The following is a 23,191-nucleotide window of genomic DNA, read 5'->3' as shown; positions in this document are numbered from 1 at the left end:
ACACTCCCCTCTGGAATCACTACAATATTTCCAACTTTTATCAATTTGTTTCAAGTTACAATAAGCTGTCCCCTGAGTCTTTAGAGCCAGTCGCTCCAAATCCCATTGCTCATATGGCTGGGTTCACAGCCCCCAGTGAGCTCTAGTCTCGGACTACCTCACCTACTGTAACATCAGACAGTCCAGGACTAGTGCTACTCAGGATCTGTGAAACCAGCCACAATTCAAAGCATTGCAGACTTATTAAAAACAAAATAACTTTTTCAGTGTCTTCCCATGCGTTTCCCAGGGTTAAACTATGCATTGACCATAGCTCACCATGGTTTTTAATATGATTCACCATACTTCTCCGTGCTTTACAATGCTTGCCTATGCTTTAACTGTGCTGTATTACACTTTGCTATGCTTTTACTGTGGGAAACTTTTATTACGGATAACGTTGCACTAAGTAAAGACTCACAATGTCATTTGAAGCTACTAAACTATTTACAAACACACTGACTAAATCATTATATTTAACACACAAACTAACTGAGGCTGCAGGATATGCTGTTTTAGGGAAACTAAACAATGAAAGTCTGCCAGCTCGGCAGGTCATTATATTGTAGTTTAAAACAGGATGCAGGGCAGATGCAATCACAGAAGTTTAAAATTCAGGGAGAGCCCCATCAGGTTGTTGCTTTTATTAAATCCATATCGATTGAATTTAGACCCTAATGAGTTTACCGAAAGAACCGTCTCTGCATATCACCTGACTGCAAACCCAGCCTTTCATTGTCCCACAGCATTCCTTTCAGGATTGCATTCCACAGCACAGAGAAGGGTTCAAAAACATGCTGGAACAAGCAGAGCTGAATTAAGTTTGACTGGGGGCTGTTATTACACCACCACGCTCGACTGACATTAATGTAAAATTATTCCGTCAGCTGATCTCTATTTGACGAGTCGATGTTTGATTAGGCTTTCCCTCCACCGTTTGTCACTAGCAGAGTCAAAAGAAATGCAAACCGCAGACTCTTGAAAAAAGGCGAAGCAAGTTATTTAGGAGATGTGCTGTCCTCATCTCTTTACAAACTCTCAAGGTTAAAAAGCCTCTCATTTTAATCCAGGTTGATTCTTCTCCGATGTATTTTATAGACCAGCTTGGTGGTTTTTTTAAACGTATCTTCCTCGCTGAGGCATTGTGGTTGCTGTGTTTCTGCTCATGCGTTCCCGGTGCTGCTTGGTCACATGGTCACCGGTTCTGAACCACACGTTCACGTTGACTGGCAGGTCAAGTCACATGATCAGACAGTCACTGTTCCAGCTGAACACGGCCCTGTTGCTCCGATCCAGAGAGTCCCATGCTACTTTACGGTATAAATTGTATTCTAAATCATATATAAAATCTGAGGCCCCAGGCTGCAGCCCTAAAGCCCGGCATTAATCCGACCCAAGAAACATTAAAAAAAACCAGAATGCTCGGGTATATCATCAAAAGGTGATGAGGAGGTTGTATAATGCAGGGGTGAGACCACACTTAGAGTACTGTGTCCAGTTCTGGTCATCACAGCTCCAAAGGGACATTGTGGTCCTGGAGAGAGTCCAGCAAAGAGCAACCAGACTAATCCCAGAGATTAAAGGAAAGAGCTGAGAAGATTGTGGGAACAAATTTATTCACAACAAAGAAGAATTGATTGAAGTCTGTACAATTTTAAAAGCTGCTGACATAGTAAACCCAAACCAATACTTTAAACGCAGCACAGAAACCAGGACCAGAGGACACACAGCTGGAGATTAAGTGGATTTAGGACAGAGGGAAGGAGACACTTCTTCACACAGAGAGTGGCGAGGGGATGGAATGGGCTACTTAGCCATGTTGTTGAGGCAGAAACACTGGGATCCTTTAAGACCCAACCTGATTGAAATCAATCAGCTTCTAGGAAACGGACAAGCTCAGAGACACATATTCTATCAAGCTGGCAGAGGAAGGAAGAGGTTTCTTGATGAAAGGTTGTGAGGAGAAATCCTTCGTGGGGAAAACAAAGAGGCAGCAGAATGAACAAAGTATACTGCAGCCTGCAGCCTCCTCACTGGAAGTGCAGCGTAGATCATTTTTGCTGTATTTGCAATGCTTGTGTGACTTCCCTATAAAAAAGTTCCCCACAGTAAAAGCACAGCAAAGTGTAATAAGGCACAGTGAAAGCATTGTAAAGCCCAGAGGGGTTTGGTAAAGCATTTGAAAAACATGGCAAACCATGGTAAACTATGGTAAATGCATAGCATAACCATGGAGAAAGCTGCAAAATTACTACCTTAAACATTTATAAGTGTTGCCAATAAAGACCGTTTGAATTTGATTAGGTGTTTATATTTACCACCCCTGCAGTGGTCTGACTAGGGCTGTAAACAGCTGCCTTTTATAATTATCGTTTTTCTCAAATCCTGACAATGACTCGACAGCTGTGGCTGTGTGACATGGCACCATCTGTACTGCTCTGTCTTTAACCTTCAGTGGAGTCTCTTCTAGTTTCAATAACACTGATGAAGGTACTAGAGCCCAAACGCTGGTCTGCTTGACTCAGTCTCTTCTAGTTTCAATAACACTGATGAAGGCACTAGAGCCCAAACGCTGGTCTGCTTGATTCAGCCTCTTCTAGTTTCAATAACACTGATGAAGGCACTAGAGCCCAAACACTGGTCTGCTTGAATCAGCCTCTTCTAGTTTCAATAACACTGATGAAGGCACTAGAGCCCAAACACTGGTCTGCTTGAATCAGTCTCTTCAAGTTTCAATAACACTGATGAAGGCACTAGAGCCCAAACGCTGGTCTGCTTGACTCAGCCTCTTCTAGTTTCAATAACACTGATGAAGGCACTAGAGCCCAAACACTGGTCTGCTTGAATCAGCCTCTTCTAGTTTCAATAACACTAATCTCCTTTATCTAATCTCCACTTGTGACCCCTGGTCCTTGTTTCTTTTTATACGTTGTCAATACCTTTTAGGATTTTGAATGCTTGAATCAGATCGCCGCGTAGTCTTCTTTGTTCAAGACTGAACAGATTCAATTATTTTAGCCTGTCTGCATACGACATGCCTTTTAAACCCAGGATAATTCTGGTCGCTCTTCTTTGCACTCTTTCTAGAGCAGCAATATCCTTTTGTAACAAGGTGACCAGAACTTAACACAATATTCTAGATGAGGTCTTACTAATGCATTGTAAAATTTTAAGATTACACTTTTCACTATATATAAGAGCATCTTGTTGGCCTTTTTTTATAGCTTCCCCACATTGTCTAGATGAAGACATTTCTGAGTCAACATAAACTCCTAGGTCTTTTTCATAGATTCCTTCTTCGATTTCAGTATCGCCCATATATTTATAATGCACACGATGGCAGCCAGTTAGAGGATAATATAATTGTGACACAGAGAACCACTCTGAATGACTGCATACACAATTATAAAACGAGGGAGAAGGAAAACAACCTATAAAGATATCTCATGCTGGAATCCTAATGCTGGATAGGAGAAACCGTCATACAAATTTAATCAATTACTGCCCCCTACTGGAAAAAAAAGATGCATATGCTTAAGTAGGAGGTCCATTTGAGACTAAATATCTTTCCCAAGGAGAGCTGGTCAAGACCTAGGCAAATCACAGAACACAATTCCCATGATATCCAATATAAAGCAATGGATACCTGAAGGGAGAGCGGTCAGTGCAGGTCAGGTCTCTGCTCAATGGTAACACACTAACCGGATTCTCAGAGCCACTTACTCTGAATAGTCATTGGCGTTATTTTTTGTCTGAAAGTTAAAAACATGTACAATTCTAAAAGTAAGAAAACACCTTCAGTCTACTCACAACCCTCTACATTAAATTGATTGGCTTCTTATTGGGTGTGTTTTTGCTATCTGACAAAATCAAGCTAATGACGTTTTGGAGTAAATAGGTTTTAGCATCTGGCCTTAAGTTTCAAGTCTTTTTAGGAAACCCATTCTGAAAGAAAGCGGACACCTTATAATGGAAAGCACCAGTTATACATCTGTATTCTTCAAATACTCAGTGTAATCTGAAGCTAATTTATGATAATTGATATGCTTTTACGAATAATCTTATTTTGAGTTTTTTTTTTTTTAAGTGTTAAACCCTTCACCCCAAATTGTGTAGACAAAATGCAATACTAATCTAAGTTAATGTATACAAATAAAAACTCATTAAAACTGTTTTTTTAACCCAAAACATTAAAATTAGCCCTGAATAACAAAACAACACACAGACCACAACGCACTCATTTTTTTAATGATTTGTATCCAGCTGTAATTGAATCTATTAAATATCACAGAGAAAAAACAGATACATAATCTACATAGAAAGCCTCAATACACATTTCAAATCAAAGTTTGCAAGTCATTTAAAATAACGCAAGGTCATACATATTAAAACACATAAATATTGCAGCAAATCACAGCTTGTGTTTAGAAACACGACATTGATCAGGCTTGGAGGTAATTCGTTACATTCAGCAGCAACTTTGGATTGGAAATTAAATTCTTTGCATCTGAGATTTTAAAAGAAAAACTAGGACAACTTTTACATTATCTATCGTACGCTTTTAAATATGTACATCATCATTCACAACTACAAACATACCGGTTAATATCGAATCGGTCTGGAATTCAGCGTTCATTTTGTTCTATGTTTTACTGAGCTCTCCAATATCCAGCTGCAGGAATTCTACTGGGTTCTGTAGAGACTTGCTCTGAACACAAGCCAACGCTCCTGTTACTAGAAAACCTTGAAAAACTACAGCCACCCAATGTACAAACATTACAATCCATGGTCATAGGCTGCTATTGCCTGCTGTGTGCTGGGCAACACAAGGCAATGCTATTTTGACTAGAAAGCCCAGTACCTGAATGTGCATACACTTATAATATAGCGCCTCACCCTGCGTAGCACAGCCACGTTCTTCTGGAAGAAACTTAACTGCATGTTTTGACGGAAGGGGAATCAGTCGAATTCACAGCTGCGAGGCGACGTTGTTAAATCCAGGATTAAAAATTAATTGTCTACGCCCAGTTTACTTTTTTTTTTTTTTTTTTTTTTAATATAAATATCTAGATTTAACATTGCATCTATAGGTTAACATGTTTCCTTTACAAAGGGGACCAGTGATAACGTTCCGAGTACCAATAAGAGGTAAGAAAATGTACGATGGCCTAAAGGCAGATCGGGGTATTTATTTTTAAGCCTTGGTTCGCTCTCCTTTAAGAGGGGCCGTGATAACGTAGCTAGTGCTATTACAAGTCTACATAAATAAATAAAGGATTTGAAACTTTTGTCCAAGCTAGTGCTTCTTCACCACTCAGTAGATCTTGTAGTTCTTGTAAAAGAAACGCAATTTCTCTGATAAAGATCAAAATTCATCATTGATTGAAGACACTGAGAAAGACTTCAAGTTGAAAATCACTGGACACTAAGACTTCTAGTTGAATCGCTGAAGACACTGGGAATGACTCCAAGTCAAAACGTTTGTCAAAGACGTTACTTTTAGCATTTCTATATGCAGAGTGTTGGATGGATGATCTCATTAGAAATCTGTGATACTAAAAAAAAAACTCAAATTGTCTGACAAACACTTTGACTACATGTCTATCCAATTCATTTAAGACTTCGAGAAGAATTGAAGACGTTGAGAAAGACTCCTAGTTTGTCAAAGACGTTTCCATTAGCATCCCTACATACAGAGTGTTCTACAGTCACGAGGTCCTCAGTAGAACTTGTCGTCGATGCGGAAGTGCGGTCTGCTGACATCTTCAGGGTTTAGGAAGACAGAGATGGACTTCCCCGGGTTCTCTGTGACCAGCTGCTGCAGTCGCCTGGCCATGCGGTCCTCCTGGGGCTGGGGGAGTCCAGGGCTGGATCCTGGAGACAGAGCAGTAGTGTTCCCCCTTCCTCCCTGGAGCTTGAGCCTGGCTGCTGCCTCTGCCTGCTCCAGGGCTGTGCGGAGGTGCTCGGCCGGGTCCGAGCGAACGCAGGCCAGCTTGCGCGCCAGGAGCAGCGCGGTGGAGTCGGAGAGGTGCTCGAACATGTTGCACTGCGGGAGAAAGTAATTGGGGCAGCTCTTATTGAGGAGAGCGCTGGCCAGCTCATCCAAGAGGCCCAGTAAGAGAGGGCCAGTGCCTTCTTTGGAGAGGTAAGCGGAGGGGAGGCGGTCGCAGGCCCAGAACATGAGGGTGCGCAGGTGGTAGGGGCTGACCGCAGCTTTGGGACGGGAGATGAGTTTGGAGATGATGGCTTTGGCTGCCTGGAAAGCGTGGGCTAAAGGGAGAGGGATGCACTTTTTGATCTGGACTTCGCTGCGGGAGAACGCCAACCGCCACTCCTTATCGGGCTGCGCGGCTCCTTCGATGCCCCCCACCAGCAGCTCCTTGCTGGACGCCGAGCAGCAGGGCAGGAGGTAGAAGCCGCTGATGGCTTCTTCTTCAGTGATCTTCCCGTCCCAGAAATGGTTTTCCATCAGCCAGCCCTGGGCGACCGCTGGCCAGCCCCTGAACGAGACCACTGGGACCAGGTCGTAGAGGATCCGGCTCGACCCGGCTGTCAGAATCAGGGTGGTCACGGGCCCGTTGCGTTCCACCGTCTCCGGGATCGGGGTGCCCCTTTGGGGGTTGCGTCGGAGTTCGTTTATTACTTTCAGAACGGCTTCCGAGAACCAGTCTGCCACTAGGGTCGGGGAGAAGTAGTAGCCGCCCCCCTCTTCCCCAGCAGCCTCCCCCTGGGCTCCCCTGCAGCAGTGTTTCCAGCGGGACAGCATGGCCTGCTCACACAGGCGCAGACTCAGCCAGGAGTGACAGGGAGGAGACTGCCGCATGTCCAGAGTGACCGGCTGGTTTCGGTCGTGGAGCTTCAGAGCTGGCACCAGTAAGGTAAAGTCCAAGTCGTAGTCTGCCCCCTTGACGTAGTCGCCCAGATCCTCAGGACTCAGGTCTAGGACCCCCTCTCGAGCCCCACCAGACAGCAGCAGGTACTCGTTGGATACCGGCAGCCTCTGGTCTAACTGCTGGACAAGCCCTGCGGGGGGGTGGAGAGAGAGAGAGAGAGAGAGAGAGAGAGAGAGAGAGAGAGAGAGAGAGAGAAGAGTGAGAGAGAGAGAGAGAGAGAGAGAGAGAGAGAGAGAGAGAGAGAGGTGTGGTGTTAAACAAGCACTTCAGAAGCATCATTAGAGCTATCAGTACCATTACATCCACAGTATGGAACAGTGTTACCACGATCTACATCCACGGTATATAACAGTGCGACACACACTCCATCTAGCTCAGGATTCTTATACTGTCGTTACCTTGAGGTTTCATCACCAGGGATCCTAGTTTTCCACAATAAAAAAAACAAAATCCTCCAATAAAAATCAAAACACATGTGTGTTATTCCGCAATTAAAACAAAAGGCTTACAATGTGTCACTTTATAAGATACGCAAACAGTACTATTGAATACCAGTTAACATAGGAAGTATTTTTTTTTTTTTTATTATTATTATTATTATTATTATTATTATTATTATTATTATTATTATTATTATTATTATTATTTATTTCTTAGCAGACGCCCTTATCCAGGGCGACTTACAATTGTTACAAGATTTACAACATTATTTTTACGTACAATTACCCATTTATACAGTTGGGTTTTTACGGGAGCAATCTAGGTAAAGTACCTTGCTCAAGGGTACAGCAGCAGTGTCCCCCACCTGGGATTGAACCCACGACCCTCCGGTCAAGAGTCCAGAGCCCTAACCACTACTCCACACTGCTGCCACAATTCTAAGACGTTACCTCACCAGTGCCATCAATCAACAATGTAAACAAACTTAATTTTACTTTAAACATTACAAATAGTTCTGTGTAGTAGGGCCTAATAATAAAAAACACAAACTATTAGTTTATCTCCAGTTAGTCTTGTCACCTGGATGGCTATTGCCAAACTCATTAACCCGATCTTTAGGGGTGATTCTTTGTGATCGTTTTTGACATCTTTAAAACAGCTTGTTCAATAGTAACAACGCACTGGATACTGAAGTAAACTGCAGCTACGTTTCAGCATGAATGTGACAGCGAGCCTTGTTCAACCTTGACCTCTGTTCAACCTTGACCTCTGTTCACCAGAAGCAGTTTTATTGAACAAGTATTTTAATGTAAATTTAAAGCAAAATTGCCTGCGTTGATGATTATATATGATAAGTGTATTGATTTGGTTATCAGACAAACAAAAAAAGCCTTGCATGTTTTTTGCCCGCCCCAAGTGGAAAACTATAAATTCTCCACCAGCTTAGAAAATCTGTGTTTTCCTGCGTTATTCCGCAGCAAACTGATTCCTAGGATCCCTGTTCATCACTGTTGGATAAGCAGCACTCAAAGTGTATTTTAAACTGTAAAGCCAGACTTAAGAGGATTGTGGTGATGATGCTCTTGAGGACGAGAGATAAAAAGAAATGGATTTCAAAGCCTTGGTTCTTTAAGCGTGGCTCTGAAATGAGTTCAGAAATGAGGCGTTGAGAGATCTGAAGCGGGCGTACAAACACTTATAGGATCACAGGAGAGTCTTATTAAATCAATAGTCACTGGTGGAGCCAAGTGTGAGGAAGCAATCCCTGGAAATAACAGCACACGGCTCAGCGGATCAATTCTGATGAAACACCATCTTCATGTACTAAAAACAGCAACAATATTAATAACAATAACAATCCTATTCCCTGCGCTTCGACACGGCCGCCAATGCATTAGAAAACGCTGCGGGATCTGTAATTTGATCCTATTAAGCGTTCAGCAGCATGCCTCTGCACAGGCTTGATAGAGTCAGGGAGCTTCAGGTACCAGCAATGTCTGTCTGTCTGTCTGTCTGTCTCTCACCTTCCACAGGCTCAGAAATCAATACAGACAGACAAAAGAGAGGCAACAAGAAAGTAGCCAGCAAAATTATTTCATTGATCTACCTTCTCATGCACGTTTATCCGTTACATTATTTCAAACGTGCCGTTTTGGACCCAGCAGTGTCTCTGGGGTCAAAGTATCTCACTGGCTGCAGAGTATGTCGCTCACAATTGCATTAAATCATTTCTTTTACTTCCCGGTACTGCACCAGGTTCAACACCTGTGAATTTTATAAAACCAGAACCATATTTTTCAAGTCCTCTTCAGCTCTCTCAAGGTGTTTTGTCTTTCATTTTGTAACATTGCCATGTTTTTTTTTTCTTTAAAAACTAAAACACGTGTTTCTTTTAGAACTGCAGATCTGACACAAAGTGAACGGACGTGCATGGGGCTATTTTGTTAGCTGGTCACTTAAATTAGAGCCACAGTTAACAATTAATAGTATTTCAAGAGATTTCACGATTAAACATATTTATTAAGCAGAAAAAAATATTGTTTTCTCTAATTATCCAATAAATGTTCCTAAATATTTAAACACTAATGTTGTCATATAATTAAAGTGTAGCTAACAAAACAAGTCCCACACATGTGACACGAGTAACTTGTCACAATACTGTTTAAATGTTGATCAATGTGAAGGAATCTTCATAAAAGCACTATATATTGATGTTCAATTCAAATTTACCGTTTTGCCATTAATCTGATACAGAAAAAAGCCGAACCCTATTATAGTGAACACCCTGATATATCGAACATTTCTCCAGGTCCCATGTGGATTCGTATAGTGAAGCTAGCATATATATACAAACTGTTGTAGACTTTTGCGCTTTGTTTGTCAAACGTGTTCTAGAGATCATAATGAGATTAAAAAAATAAATAAAAAATCAGTGCACAGAAATATATCTTTTTTATAACTTTACAACTGTCAGATGTGCAAGACGTTGTTGAAAACATGCTTTAGTAAATTAAAATATGTTCTTGTAATGTGCCAATACAAGCTGAACTGCTGTGTCTTATTAAAATATTTTTTAAACTATTTCGTAGCCCATTTAAATCAACGTCTCAGTTTTGTAGGGGGATTGGGCTCCTGCTACATTCATCTGTATTTTCAATCCCCAAGTTTGGCAGAACATTTGAATAATATCCGAGCCCCTGCTGATCTGATTTACTGGGATTTAGGTGGGCTGCAGAATTCTACTGGGGCTTATAAAAATGTTTTCTATTAAATTTTGGTTTTAATTTTGTGTTTTTTTTCCCTCAGCTGCAAACCTGATAATCCTCTGTCACGCAGGGGCTCTGTACGGCTGGAAACAAAGCCTTGATCATCCACCCTGCTGAAGTTAATTAACAAACTTAATCAGCTTTGAGGAAACAGCCTTTCAATTGAGAGAGGGGTCCCAAAAACACCTAGACACGAGATAAAGAGGGTTATATTTAGAAAGCATTTCATTAGCGCCTACTATTTTTTTCTGTGGGTTTGTGTTGCATGTTGCCCACTTGGGGGGGAAAAAAAAAAAAGCAACGATGAACTAAAACTCCCGCGTAGCGGTGCAGCCGCCCGCGGGACAAGCTCTGCATCCCATAATACTCCTGCGTGTGGCTGACTCAAATTTGATTGGTAAGACACAAGGGGTATGGTGCCGTGTACATTACAGAAGGGGGCGTTCGCTGGTTCCCTGCGCCTGTATGATCGCTAGTTACTACCACTGCATAGATCCAACACAAACCAATGCAGGACGCGTCAGCTTTCTTACAGAATATTCAAGCCTTTCATTATATAATACATTGTTTAAATATATTCATGTCCTATGGAGAACGACCACATTGGAAGAACTTTCCTGTCACTTTTTGACTTTTAAAATCGAGCCCTGTTATAAAAAAACTGTTGTGCTTTCGATTATCATTGCGCTATGAAATTCAGTTTAGATTTTTCAACCTTTACAAATACAAATACAAAATGAACAGGACTGTATAACGCTTTGATTCAGAGCAGTGATTCGTTACAGCTGGAAGGGCACAACACAAGTTATGTACCGGAAGTCTAAATACATATTTATAGTAATTACAGACGCTGCGGATCATTTCAGACTCTCGCTGGATTGAGCATGTCCTGTGCGTTTAAAAGGGCGAGTGTTCGATGGGGTATTTATACCTGTAAGCACTTTTTATACAGTCTCCTTTATTGTTTGAACGAGCATGAACAATAGCTTGAAGTCAGAGCACTGCTCCTAACTCTGCAGCTTCGTACCATTAACCCGTTATGGTAAACCCGTTGTCAATCTCCTTGTGGAACACCGAGGGGGGGCGGGAATCCTCTTATCCACCCCCCAGGGGACTCCCAGCATGCTGTCTGAGGGACGCCACAGATTGGGCAATGTCCTTTTTAAAACGTTCTGTTTCACTGCCCGCTCAATAAAGGCTTCAAGACAAAAAGAAACGAACTGGCAAATTCTGCAGAACCGATGCAGGATTTTTAATTTCTAAAGATACTGAAACATTCCACCTTGCAGCACCACAGCAAACTGCACTGCAAATCCTTGTGTCTGGATATATTCCTACAGTCTTTATGGAGATGTAGGATTTATTTAAATTACAGTAGTCTCCACGTAGAGGAACCTTAGAGAACACTTCGGCTAAGAGAACATTTCGCTTGCGTCCCTGAGGGGTGTTCTTTTAGCCAACTGTAGCACTCAACCCCCTCCCCTCAGCACCTGTTTAAGGACAATCTGCATGAAGCTAAGTTTTGATGCGATCAGCAGAATCATTGTCCCCAGTAGTTCTGCTTACCCAGCATGCTGAAGATGAAGTCTTTGGCTGTGTGCACCTCCATCGCAGTTTGGTCTCCGAAGTCACTCTGCTCCAGGAGGAGGAGCTCCTGCACCAGCTCCGACACCCGCTCCACACTGGCCCCCGAGCGGAAATCCAGCGCTGCGGAGTTCGGGGCCACTGCGCTCGTCACAGAGGCCATGGATACACACTGCAGAGGAGAGGGCAGATAGGGAGGCTGTGAAACGGCACGGGTTAGCTGTACGGATGTGTTCCTCTTGTTGTTTACATACACTTGGTATCATTTTCAGCTGTGTGGTCCAGTGGTTAAAGAAAAGGGCTTGTAACCAGGAGGTCCCCGGTTCAAATCCCACCTCAGCCACTGACTCATTGTGTGACCCTGAGCAAGTCACTTAACCTCCTTGTGCTCCGTCTTTCGGGTGAGACGTAGTTGTAAGTGACTCTGCAGCTGATGCATAGTTCACACACCCTAGTCTCTGTAAGTCGCCTTGGATAAAGGCGTCTGCTAAATAAACAAATAATAATAATACAGTGAAGCAAAAATTTAACTTTCTGTGAATTAACCATGCACAAAGCACCATGTAATAAACGCTATATTTCATACACAAATATAAATAAATAGAAGGTAACATTCCCACTCGTGGTTCATTTTAATAAGCAGTTTTTAAACTATAAATAGCCTGGTTCAGTTCGAAGCGACAGACAAGCAAACCAAGTGCGAGACGGAGAGCGGGTCGGGAGAGGGGAAGAGGGGACGGGCTCGCCCCAGGTTCGGCTGCCGGAGTGGGGCTGAAGCTTCTCATCTTCCAGAGAAAGCCGCAGCTCCTCTCGCAGCAAAAAACGTAAATACATTAGAAAAGATAACAACATATTAGTCCTCATATTTATTTAGTTATAAAACGAATGCTGAATAAGATGTCTGTGTTATAAAGTGCCAGCGCAGCTTTTCTTCAGATCAAAAGGGAGAGACAGAAACGGAAGTTACACTGAGAAGTTGTTTACAGTTTGAACACCGGTACTGTATTTACTGTAGAAATATTGCATGAATTACTAGCATAGGGAATTAGGGGACATGATGTAGGAGCGTTATATCTGAGGCGCGTTATAACAGAGAGCCTTATAGCGAGGGAGCACTGTATATATATGTGTGTAATTATATATCTATATTATTATTATTATTATTATTTATTTCTTAGCAGACGCCCTTATCCAGGGCGACTTACAATTGTTACAACATATCACATTATTTCACATTTTACAGATATCACATTATTTTTACATACAATTACCCATTTATACAGTTGGGTTTTTACTGGAGCAATCTAGGTAAAGTACCTTGCTCAAGGGTAGATAGATAGATAGATAGATAGATAGAGAGATAGAGAGATAGAGAGAGAGAGAGAGAGAGAGAGAGATAGATAGATAGATAGATAGATAGATAGATAGATAGAAAGAATCAGAAGCCATAATAGTAGTACAGTATTTCAAGTTAAATTTAGAAACATCACATTTTTCAATGTGTCAGTTTTTCATTATATGGAAAACTACAAAAGTGGTATGCAATTCAATATGTTAACATTATTCAGCAGGTTTTCATTCAGCTTTGAGCTCGTCTGGATAATGATCTTTCCTCACTGTATTCAAACCCTCTGGCTATACCTTTCGACTCGTACAGCCCTCCCATTGTTTCCCTATACACCTGGATGTACGTGTAGAGTAGGAGGGGCTGTCGGAGTTGAACACTCACATGGTCACGTGGGATGAGAAGGGAAGACCACCAGTTTGACAAGACTTGGCTGCCGCTTCTTGAATCACAGGAGAGTGCAGAAGAATTATTATTTTTAAAGAAAGAAATATCTCCTTTTCGAGTGTTAGGCGTCGAGTATTTATATTAAAACCACAACGAATCCATACACGTCCCACTGCCCTTTGCCTGTGCAGGTGTAAGGGGTGGGTACTTTACAAGTCTTACGAAATTAAAGTCGTTTTCCTTAAACGTTTCTCCTCTGGTACAAAGTCCGTAGTTGCTCGATTTCTGTCCAACTGAATAAAATACGGGCTGCCGCTTTTCGTATTTTATAACAAATTAGTAATAAGCACAGTAGGTGAATTTTAACCAAAGCCAAAATTCAAATCAATTTCAGTCTATTCTTGTTCCAGCGCGTTGGTTACTTTTCGGCAATGCATCCAGTAACCTCATCTCAGGTCTACAATAGGAGGGCGGTGAAATCACTTACACACGATAAGAGGACAATAATAAAACAAAAAAATAAGATGACTTCTATTTCACCAGTCTAGTGCTTGTTTGCAATTGGGAGTGAGCAGAACGCGTTCGGGGTTCCGTGGTTGGTGACGTCATTGTGTCCATTGCGTTCCCATGGTCCAGATTACACCGCTTTATTCTCCTGTCTGTGCAGGTGGATACGCGCTCAGCACACCTTTCCGTTGCTCTCCTCCTCTTGCAAGCAAGTAAACACAAAATAAAATAAATTGTTGGGGTTTAGAGTCCTCTGTGAACTTGTTAAATCATATTTTGGTGGCATTTATATTTTTTATAAATGCATTCTTTCGGTCGCTAGCCCCAACAGGTCCTGCCGCACACACGCACACACCTTCCACACGGCTATCCGACCCCGGAAATCAAGCGTATCACCCGAGGCTAATGGGATTTGTAGTTTATCAGCGCTCTGCGTCATGGTCTACCTTTGTACGGTACACAAAACGTCACAATATTAATGGGCTTTTCTATAATGTATACAGAATTCTTTTTGAGAGAAAGTATCGTGCTTGTGATTATTATTAGTGTGATTGAGTATGGGCTCGCTAAGCATTGTGGAGGTTGTAGTTAATGAAGTACAGTACTCTGTGTGCTCGGGAAAATTGTGGTTTCCTCTCAATGGTTAAAATATGTAAGCTGTTATCAACACAAAAACATCATCATTTCTGAACTATACAGCTAACGTAGTATGCGTCTGCGGCATATTTTGCTTTAGCTGGTTACAGAAGGTAAGTGCACATGGCAAGCGGTTTTAACATTTAATCCTCAATTTTCGATATCAACAATTATATTTTTGGTATACAATAATGTGACACAATTACTGATATCAAAAATAGAATTGATGATATCAGAAGTAGTATTGTTGATATTAAAAAAAAAAAAAATTATCTTCTTAATATATAAAGAAAGTTTGTGTGTCTGTCTGTCTGTTCCTTTATGCACTCAGACCCCGCAGGAGCCAGTGCAACCAAACTCTGCACGGCCTCCTCTCTCATCTAGGGGAAGGTCAAGGGCTATGCTTGGATCAAAAATTTTGACCCCCGGGGGTACTGATCACTAAGTAGCCATGTATCTCAAATTAAAGAAACCCACAACCCCCCCCCCCCCCCCCCCAAAAAAAAAAATACAAACAAACAGAGCAAGATCGGTAACTTATAGGAAACCATAAGGCTGCCGTTCCCCGATTTGTCATGCATGAAATATTAAAATATTTAATCAGACATCACACTACAATGTATTCATTTAATTGAAAATTAACTAGTGTAAAGGCAGCTTCAAACAACAATTCAGCTGCTCCTTCTTGCAAACGGTGCCTTTGCAACTCAGAAACAAATACAGCACAGCTTATCGTGTGTAGCTGGACAGAAGATATTAATTACTGCAGTCTGAACAATACAACCAGACCACGCTGCGCCTTCAAAAATATCCCCACTGACTTAACACAGGGCGCTGTGTGGCAGGGGGTGTGTTATTATTATTATTATTATTATTATTATTATTTATTTCTTAGCAGACGCGTGTTTGAATTGAAATCTGTTTATATCTTTTTTTCTAACTTCTTTACATCATTTCCCATACGGCTGTATGGGGTGGAGTAAGAGGGTTTTCTTAGATGGGTTTTGATCGTTTTGCCATACATTGCAAATGTATTTATTGCGTTGTCAAAGGGAATCTATTATTTGTTTTAAGGTGAAGTAACTTATGATCAAAACACTGGTGACCATGACACATATTAACAGCGTGTGCTGAATAGTATAGCATAAGAAATGGCAATGGAATGTTTCAGCACATTTTGCAAAGGTGGTGTGACGTGTGGACGGACGGAGGTACAGACAGTCCAGTGAACATCTGTCTAGTGGACTCTGCCTGCAATAGAAAACTCAATCCACTATCTGTGCTCACTAGAGGCCCTGGCAAAGAAAGAAAGAAAGAAAGAAAGAAAGAAAGAAAGACCCAACAATTTTTGAATGCTTTTTTTAAATTTTTTTTTATGTCTGTGTGAGTCTGCAGGAGCGATATATATATTGGTAACGCAGTGCTTCCCTCTAGTGGTCTCCCCGCTGATACTGCACTCACATCCTCCTGGAGGTCCTGGCTGGAAAGGAGGACTCCCTGTGCTGTGATTGCTGGTGGCTCTGATGCAGAGGCTGCTGCTGGGGACTCTGGTGTTTGGGCGTCTGCTGCTGTTGGTTATACTGTGGCACTTGCTGCTGCCCCTTATAGACCGCGCGCACCTGGAATAGAGGAGGCAGAGCCGGGGTGCAGAGAGTCGGCTGACCCAGGGTGCTGTTCAGGTGTTTCTCTGCAGGATCTTCCTCGCTGTACCGGAACAGCTGCCGCTTGCGGGTCCCGGGACTGCCGAGCTGCTCCTGGTTGTGTCCCGGGGGGAAGTGGCGCTGGCTGTATTCTGAAGGCTGGCTATAATTAGCGGGTGCATCAACAGGGGAGCCCATCCTCAACCGCCCTGCCTCCTGCATGTCCAGGCACCGCCCCGGGCTGGCCTGGTAGCAGCGGCTCTCGGTGCGGTCAGAAGCTCGTTGTTTGGGGGTGCGGTACCCGCTTGGCCGCTCTGTTTTGACGCTCCTGTACCCGTTGCTCAAGCTGTCCTCTTTGTGTTCGGAAGGGCTCCGGTAACTCTGGACCTGGTTGTTGGATCTGATCCTCGTCTCTGGTTCCTGTCGGGGGATGCGGAGGCCCGCAGTGCTGCTGGAGCACTCTCCTTCCTTGGCAGGGCTCTGACAGAGGCGCGCTCCGGGGCCCTGTGTCTGCGGGAGCCTCCTCCCGCTCGCCTCGCTCCTCGGCTCTCTGGACCAGCTCTCTTCAGGCTCTCTTCTCTGGGCCACCTTCTCCTCGTCAGTGTTGTAGACGCTGCTCGCCTCCCTCTCTATGTAATGGGCGTGTTTCCTTAGCTGCTGTTTGGATTGCTCTTGCCTGACACTCTGGTTGCCTGCCCCCGGCGAGGGGGGGCCTCCGTACCCTTCCACTGTGAGGCGGAGGGGCTCGATGATGTAGCGGAAGCGATGCCCGTTCCCCAGCCCGTCGCACTCCAGCCCATCCGCCTCCAACAGCGTGACGTTCGCGCCGCCGTCCCTCAGGACCTCCATCCAGCCAGGGAGGGCTGGGCCTCGGACATCTTCTGATGAGGTCACTTTCAGGGATGAAGACACAAGATTAAGCCTTGAGTGCAAACCAAGTGAACACCAGCACACCTTAGTCAATTACAGAGCACTTTACCCAGTGGAACAAGTATGTGAACCAAAACTCAGCATTGAAGACAGTGAGAAAGACTTGTTTGTCCTTGATTTTTTTAAATATATTTCTAAATGTACTACTGTTCTATTCAGGGTTTTATAATGGATATTACCTTGCAGATCTCCGAATGTTTACAGATGGTCCACGATAAGGAACAGGTTCCAGCACTTTGTTTATTTGGGCGCCTCCACAAATTAATGACTATAAAGTGTTGGGACTTATTCGAATAGTGGAACAAACATTACTTCAAATGTATTCAGTGTTCATATTCATTCATGTGTTTTATAAATGACTATATCATGCAAAGGAAACCAATGATTCAATGAGCTCTGAAATAAAAGATTCGCATTCTAGTTTTTTTTTTACAGTAAATGGTATGAATTAAGGCTGCCACACACCAGACGCCATGTGATTTTTTTGCGTAGCGACATGACCATACACACCAGAAGCGACACAGAGGCGATGCGACAGGTTTGAAAATTTCTATTGACAAAACTATGATCAAGACTGGTACATATTCATCAACATGACGTAGGAATCATGAGTGTCTTCTCTGACAGTATTTCAACACATACGGCAATCAATCATACACACCAGGCTTATCCAGTTCCTTTGAAATGGACTCCCATGTATTGTCTTTCAAATCTGTATCTTTATAATTGTGATGCCCTTTGTCATAAAGCTCTGGGTGTGATCGTTTCCTCCATCATTTTGGTGCTGCTTCACCCTGCTGGACCGCGTGCATTGAAGCTGTTCTCCGATTGCTCAATGCCCTAGCTGACGTGCGTCAAATCGCAAAAAATAGGATTCAATCCAATTTATTTCGCGTCGCCTGGTGCCACTCCCTCGTGGCCTGTGGCGTGAAAGATACTTATTAAAAGTATAGATTCTATTCATATTGTCATATTGCTGCACAATTCCATGTGTCGCATCGCGTCTGGTGTGTACCAGCCTTTACACTTTGGTTTTCCAGGTGATTAACAATGAAAGAATATTCTTTTCACTTTTGAAAGATTAACATGAAGGGCCCATGTTGGTCCCAGCACTGAGTAAAGACCTGGAGCTCCTCCCCCTTTCCCCCAGTCACCTCCCCCTGAAGTCCAGTCACTGGGCAGCTCAGACTGCTCACTCCACTCAGCATGGGCAGAACTGCACACCTGCTCCCTGCGCTTCATCAGAAGAGCATAGACCTGAACACAAGGCACACACAAACACAAGGAGGCGTCACAGAGCACTTTACTAACAAATACAATACAGCAGTGTGCACATGTATTAGAACCCCTGGCCATTTATAGCCTTTATATACCTACCTGTGTTCCTTTTCTCTTACTATTTTAAATAAATTGCATGTGCGGCCTATTAAAGTCACCCATTAAATTAGACAATCACTGATTTGCCTATTGTGAAGCAACTGTTCTAATAGATTTGCACACTGCTGTTGTTTGAGCTACAGCAGACTTTGATTTAAAGGTAGAATAAAGGACGGGATTTGAGACTGAAGGTTTAGACTGATTTGATTATTAGTCTCACCTCAACACCTGTGTGAGCTTCACTGTAATGAAAAAAAAAAGACTCATTGCATCTCATTAGCAACCAGCCCGTCACAACCCAATAGCAGGGAATCCCACACATGGGTAGAAGGGGAGAGTCGTAATCAAATGAATCTTACTCTCTTACGTTTAGTGTCACATTGATGATGGAAAAAGCCCTCGTGTGGAACTAACTAGATTATTATTATTATTTATTTCTTAGCAGATGCCCTTATGCAGAGCGACTTACAATTGTTACAAGATATCACATTATATTTATTTATTTTTACATACAATTACCCATTTACACAGTTGGGTTTTTACTGGAGCAATTTAGGTAAAGTACCTTGCTCAAGGGTACAGCAGCAGTGCCCCCCCCCCCTCCACCCTCCACCCTCCACCCTCCACCCTTCACCCTCCACCCGGGATTGAACCCACGACCCTCCAGTCAAGAGTCCTAACCACTACTCGACACTGCTGCCCTATATAATTAGAAGCATCTTGTCATGCTCTCTAGTAGATGTGAACCTTGCTGAGATCAAACTAAAATAGAAGTTTTAATGATGTAATCCATGTCAGAATTGGTAGGAAAGCAGCGTGAATGATGTGGATAAGACCATTATTTCACTGTGCACCTTCATATTCTACATTACAGGCCCCCTATAAAAGCCCAAACGAAGCCCTCTTTTTCAGTATCCATTTGCTCCTTGGGGGTGTTTTACGTTTGAAATGCGCCACCTGACCTGAGGCTAATTGGCAGAACGTCTTTATAATGACTTGTTTAATACTTTGAAGGTCCCTCTGAAGTTGAATTCAGTGTTTATTAACCTCTGGTGATAATCGCGTGGTAAAGTTTTAATAATCTTCTCATTTCAGATCACGCCTGGAAATTCACAGCCGTTAATTGCGTGCTCACTTTACCGCAGTAATAACATCTAAGGTGAGGGAAAACTAAAATGCGTAACTAAGTTATATTGACGTATAGGTATAAACGCTGATTTTATTGCGGTAGGAGAAATAGTAGCCTAATAATAATAATAATAATAATAATAATACTAATACTAATAATAATAATAATAATAATAATAATTCACCCAGCTATTATCTCACATTAACTTACCATTTTGATTATATTAAAAAAGAGTGTGAATCCGATATAACCCGCAAAGGCACAGAGAACAGCTTCCCCGGCCATGCGACACTGCAGATTCTCCCTATTGCACGTATCCTCATTGTCGCTCATCCAAGGCAGCGACATTTTCGCTGTTGCCCCAAGACGTTAATCACGTCCAGCAGGCCACCGCAACTCAACGCCGCGGCTCATTGTGACACACGGTGTAAGGCCTCAACTGCAGTTACACGGTTACGTTGGCCAAAATATTGACCCCGTTGCACACAAATACGTACATGAATGTGGCAGAACAGAAAGTAAGTATTTTTAAATCTGTGTCAATACCTTTAAATTACACTTTTCAATTAATGTACGGTTGCATTTAGACTACCCGTATTCGTCTTGGCGTTTACTGTTATGTACAGGAGGCGAGAACGGGAGAGACAAACAAGCGTGAAACATGTAAGACTAAACATCTTCACCATCACTATTGCGCTGTACACTTCGTCATAAAAATACAATTTACTGATTCAGAACCGTAAGCTAATCATCTGCTAACTCCCCGCGTCAGTTGTGATTCAAATCAACCTTTCAGTTTTGTTTTCATGCGAGTTTAGGATATTTGTGACAAAATAAATAAATAAATAAATAAAAACATTTAAAAAAATGAAGAAATACATAAATATGACCCGTCTGTCTGTCTGTCTATCTATCTATCTATCTATCTGTTTATCTATCTATCTGTATGCACTGCAGCCCATAACATTTTCTACATGTATACATGTATATATTTAAATTTTGGCTCAAAATATTATCCATTGGCCATAAACCGGCATTATTTCTAGGCCTGGGTGTAAATTATTGACAGTATATTGGGACACACAACAATATTTTGGGGGTTAGAGGCTAAAAGTACTATTAGATTATCATTTTTTTTCAAGTCCCAACGTAGTTTTTCTTTAAATAAAAATGAAGAAAAAAAACGCTACATTTTAATTTTTTAATGCATTTTTCAAAAATAAAGTTTTAAGAAAGCATTTTATTTAAAAAAAAAAAAATACAAAAAATATATATAGGTCTAAATGAAGTTAGTTTCTTTTGAACGTGTTATTGTGTGTATGGGGATGCGGTTGTCAACCTATCGCTGGTTTCACTGGTTATAGTGTAGTAACTGCCTCTCTCTGATCTGTGCCGCTGGGAAGTGAAGGCAGGCGCTGCATTAAACACCACGCGTCTGTGTTTACCGCGAATGTCACCTTCACATCCTCGCTTTGAAAGCCGCAGCGAGTCCTGTCAGCCCGGAGGTAATTGGCAGTTTTATTGCAAAGACAGACCAGTGCATGTCAAGCCAGTTCAAAACATTCCTCAAGGCCTCCCTCCCGACCGGCAATCGAAACTCATCACTTTACTAGCGTGTGTTGGATAACAGGGGTCGCCCAATGACCCCTAAAGTGAGTGCTACAGACACAATACTGTGTCCCCTATTAAACACACGCGCTTCAGCAAAATATCTACCTGTTATCAGTTCCTTCAAAGTCAGTGAAACCGGGTTCAGTTTTACAGATTTGTGTCACATACATTTACATATCTAAGAAGTTTGTTCTCAAGTTGAAAATATTAGATTTTCTTGTAAAATATCAGTACCCCTCCCCCCACCCCAGTCCAACTGGTTTGCATTGACAAAAGTCTGCACAGTTTGTAAAATGCAAGAGAGGCTCAAAAACTAGCCTCTGATTCCTCCACAGCAGTTGTATTGTATTGGGTGGATCTAGACTACAACCACGATCCTGAACTTTAAACACTTGATCATAAGAGTTGCACTAATACTAAAAAAGAGGCAGACATAGTTTGTCTAAATGCATCATTTTAATTACGGCACTGCTATCCTTAAATCCTTTAAAAGTAGGAGCTGGGTTGTAAACATCATAAAAAGACATAAACCGTGCGATTCACCTTGCTTACCTGCGCTTTGCCTCCGTCTTCAACTGAATCAGTTGTTCGGCAACAGGCTGCTGTGCTGTCAATGGGAGCCTTTGTGACGTTTATTGAAACTGCACAGGAATGGCAGATCCTATCATCGAGAATACAGTGCAGGGCATTGGTTTTGGCACAAGGTTAGGGAGGCAAAATCATCATGATGTTTCTCCTCACTGCGCTACAGCGGCACCTACTGGCCGGATAACCGGTGAGCTCTAACACCTGCAGGGCTTGCCTTTGTCCTCCAGGGGGCGGTAGCTCACATCCACTGTGGAGCTCCAGGGTGTAAAGAGCCGATTGGCTTGGGGATCGGAGGACGCCCGCTGACCTTCAGTCCTGCGGTCAGGGAACGTAATTAGAAAAATGGGGATACAATAAAAAGTGTATGTTACAGCTAGCAGGTGTTTGTTTTTTCTATCAGCCTTGTCAATAAGAGCCCTTCTGGGGGGGCAGTGGATAAAGGGATAAAGATCTGAAAGAAGATAAAGCATGCCGGGCAGGCTGTGGGGGGCTGTCACAGTACCGAGCGCGACAGTGAAGCGTTACGGTGGAGTCATCATTAAAAATATCTCGCCAAAGTGGTGAGGCAATTAAAAAGGCAAATACAAGCATGGCTTATAAGCCTAGGGAAGTTATGCTAAGATTATCCAATGCCCTCGTTATACCTCACCTAGAATACTGTGTGCAGTTCTGGTCACCTCACTACAGAAAATACATCATTGCAAACGAGAAGGTGCAGAGAGGGGCAGCTAGGCTGATCCCAGGATTTAATGACAGGAGCTGTGAGGACAGGTTAAAATAATGAAATCTCTTCAGCCTGGAAAAAAGAAGGGAAAGAGAGGATTGATTGAAGTCTTTAAAATCAGAAATGGTCTAGATAAAGTTAACCCAAGACAAGACTTCAAGTTTTGCACAGAGAGAAGAACAAGAGGGCCTAAATGGAAGCAAAGTAGAGTTTTGAACAGAAGGTAGGAAGCACTTTTTTACAGAGTTTTCAAAATGCATGGAATAGCCTAGCAGTTGAAGTAATAGGGTCTAAAACACTGGGAACTAATTTAAAAGCACGAGATTCTATGCTTTTAAATTAGTTCCACCCAGTAGGGGAGAATGGTGTGCTAAGGGACAAGCCTTGATGGGTATTTACTATAACAGGTATTGTTTTTTAAAACTGCAGGTATTGTTTTTTAAAACTGGACACTGGAGAGTTAAGTAGAGAATGAATCAGGTAAGATTCATGGGATTATTCTGTCTGCTTTGATCCCTTTAACTGTGTGCAGGGTGGGATGGATCGGCGCTTGCTGCAAACGGTTTAACAAATCAATACAAACAGCCTGGCAGGC

The 23,191-nt window shown here is 42.5% G+C and overlaps 2 protein-coding genes across 3 annotated transcripts; both read right to left on the bottom strand.

The window, feature by feature from the left end:
* Positions 1 to 4,188: 4,188 nt before the first annotated feature.
* On the bottom strand, positions 4,189 to 14,354 carry LOC117967930 (nucleotidyltransferase MB21D2-like). The gene is made up of 3 exons (XM_059015399.1): positions 13,452 to 14,354; positions 11,705 to 11,894; positions 4,189 to 7,062 (listed from the first exon to the last, which is right to left on the bottom strand). The coding sequence occupies exons 2-3, from the start codon at positions 11,883 to 11,885 to the stop codon at positions 5,759 to 5,761; spliced, it is 1,485 nt and encodes a 494-aa protein (XP_058871382.1). The 5' UTR covers positions 11,886 to 11,894; positions 13,452 to 14,354; the 3' UTR covers positions 4,189 to 5,758.
* Positions 14,355 to 15,953: 1,599 nt separating this feature from the next.
* On the bottom strand, positions 15,954 to 23,095 carry LOC117404546 (mediator of RNA polymerase II transcription subunit 12-like). 2 transcript variants are annotated; one of them, XM_034007411.3, is made up of 4 exons: positions 22,522 to 23,095; positions 21,837 to 22,187; positions 18,322 to 18,424; positions 15,955 to 17,130 (listed from the first exon to the last, which is right to left on the bottom strand). In XM_034007411.3, exons 3-4 carry the CDS (start codon positions 18,407 to 18,409, stop codon positions 16,055 to 16,057), a joined length of 1,164 nt encoding a protein of 387 aa, XP_033863302.3. In that variant the 5' UTR covers positions 18,410 to 18,424; positions 21,837 to 22,187; positions 22,522 to 23,095; the 3' UTR covers positions 15,955 to 16,054. The 2 variants fall into 2 exon arrangements, with proteins under 2 accessions (XP_058871429.1, XP_033863302.3); XM_059015446.1 differs by lacking the exons at positions 21,837 to 22,187; positions 22,522 to 23,095 and adding an exon at positions 19,884 to 20,247 and having other exon boundaries at positions 15,954 to 17,130.
* Positions 23,096 to 23,191: the final 96 nt, after the last annotated feature.

Source organism: Acipenser ruthenus, chromosome 50 (genome assembly GCF_902713425.1).
Source record: "Acipenser ruthenus chromosome 50, fAciRut3.2 maternal haplotype, whole genome shotgun sequence".
Taxonomy (NCBI): Eukaryota; Metazoa; Chordata; class Actinopteri; order Acipenseriformes; family Acipenseridae; genus Acipenser; species Acipenser ruthenus.
This window is presented reverse-complemented; position numbering and strand designations above follow the sequence as displayed.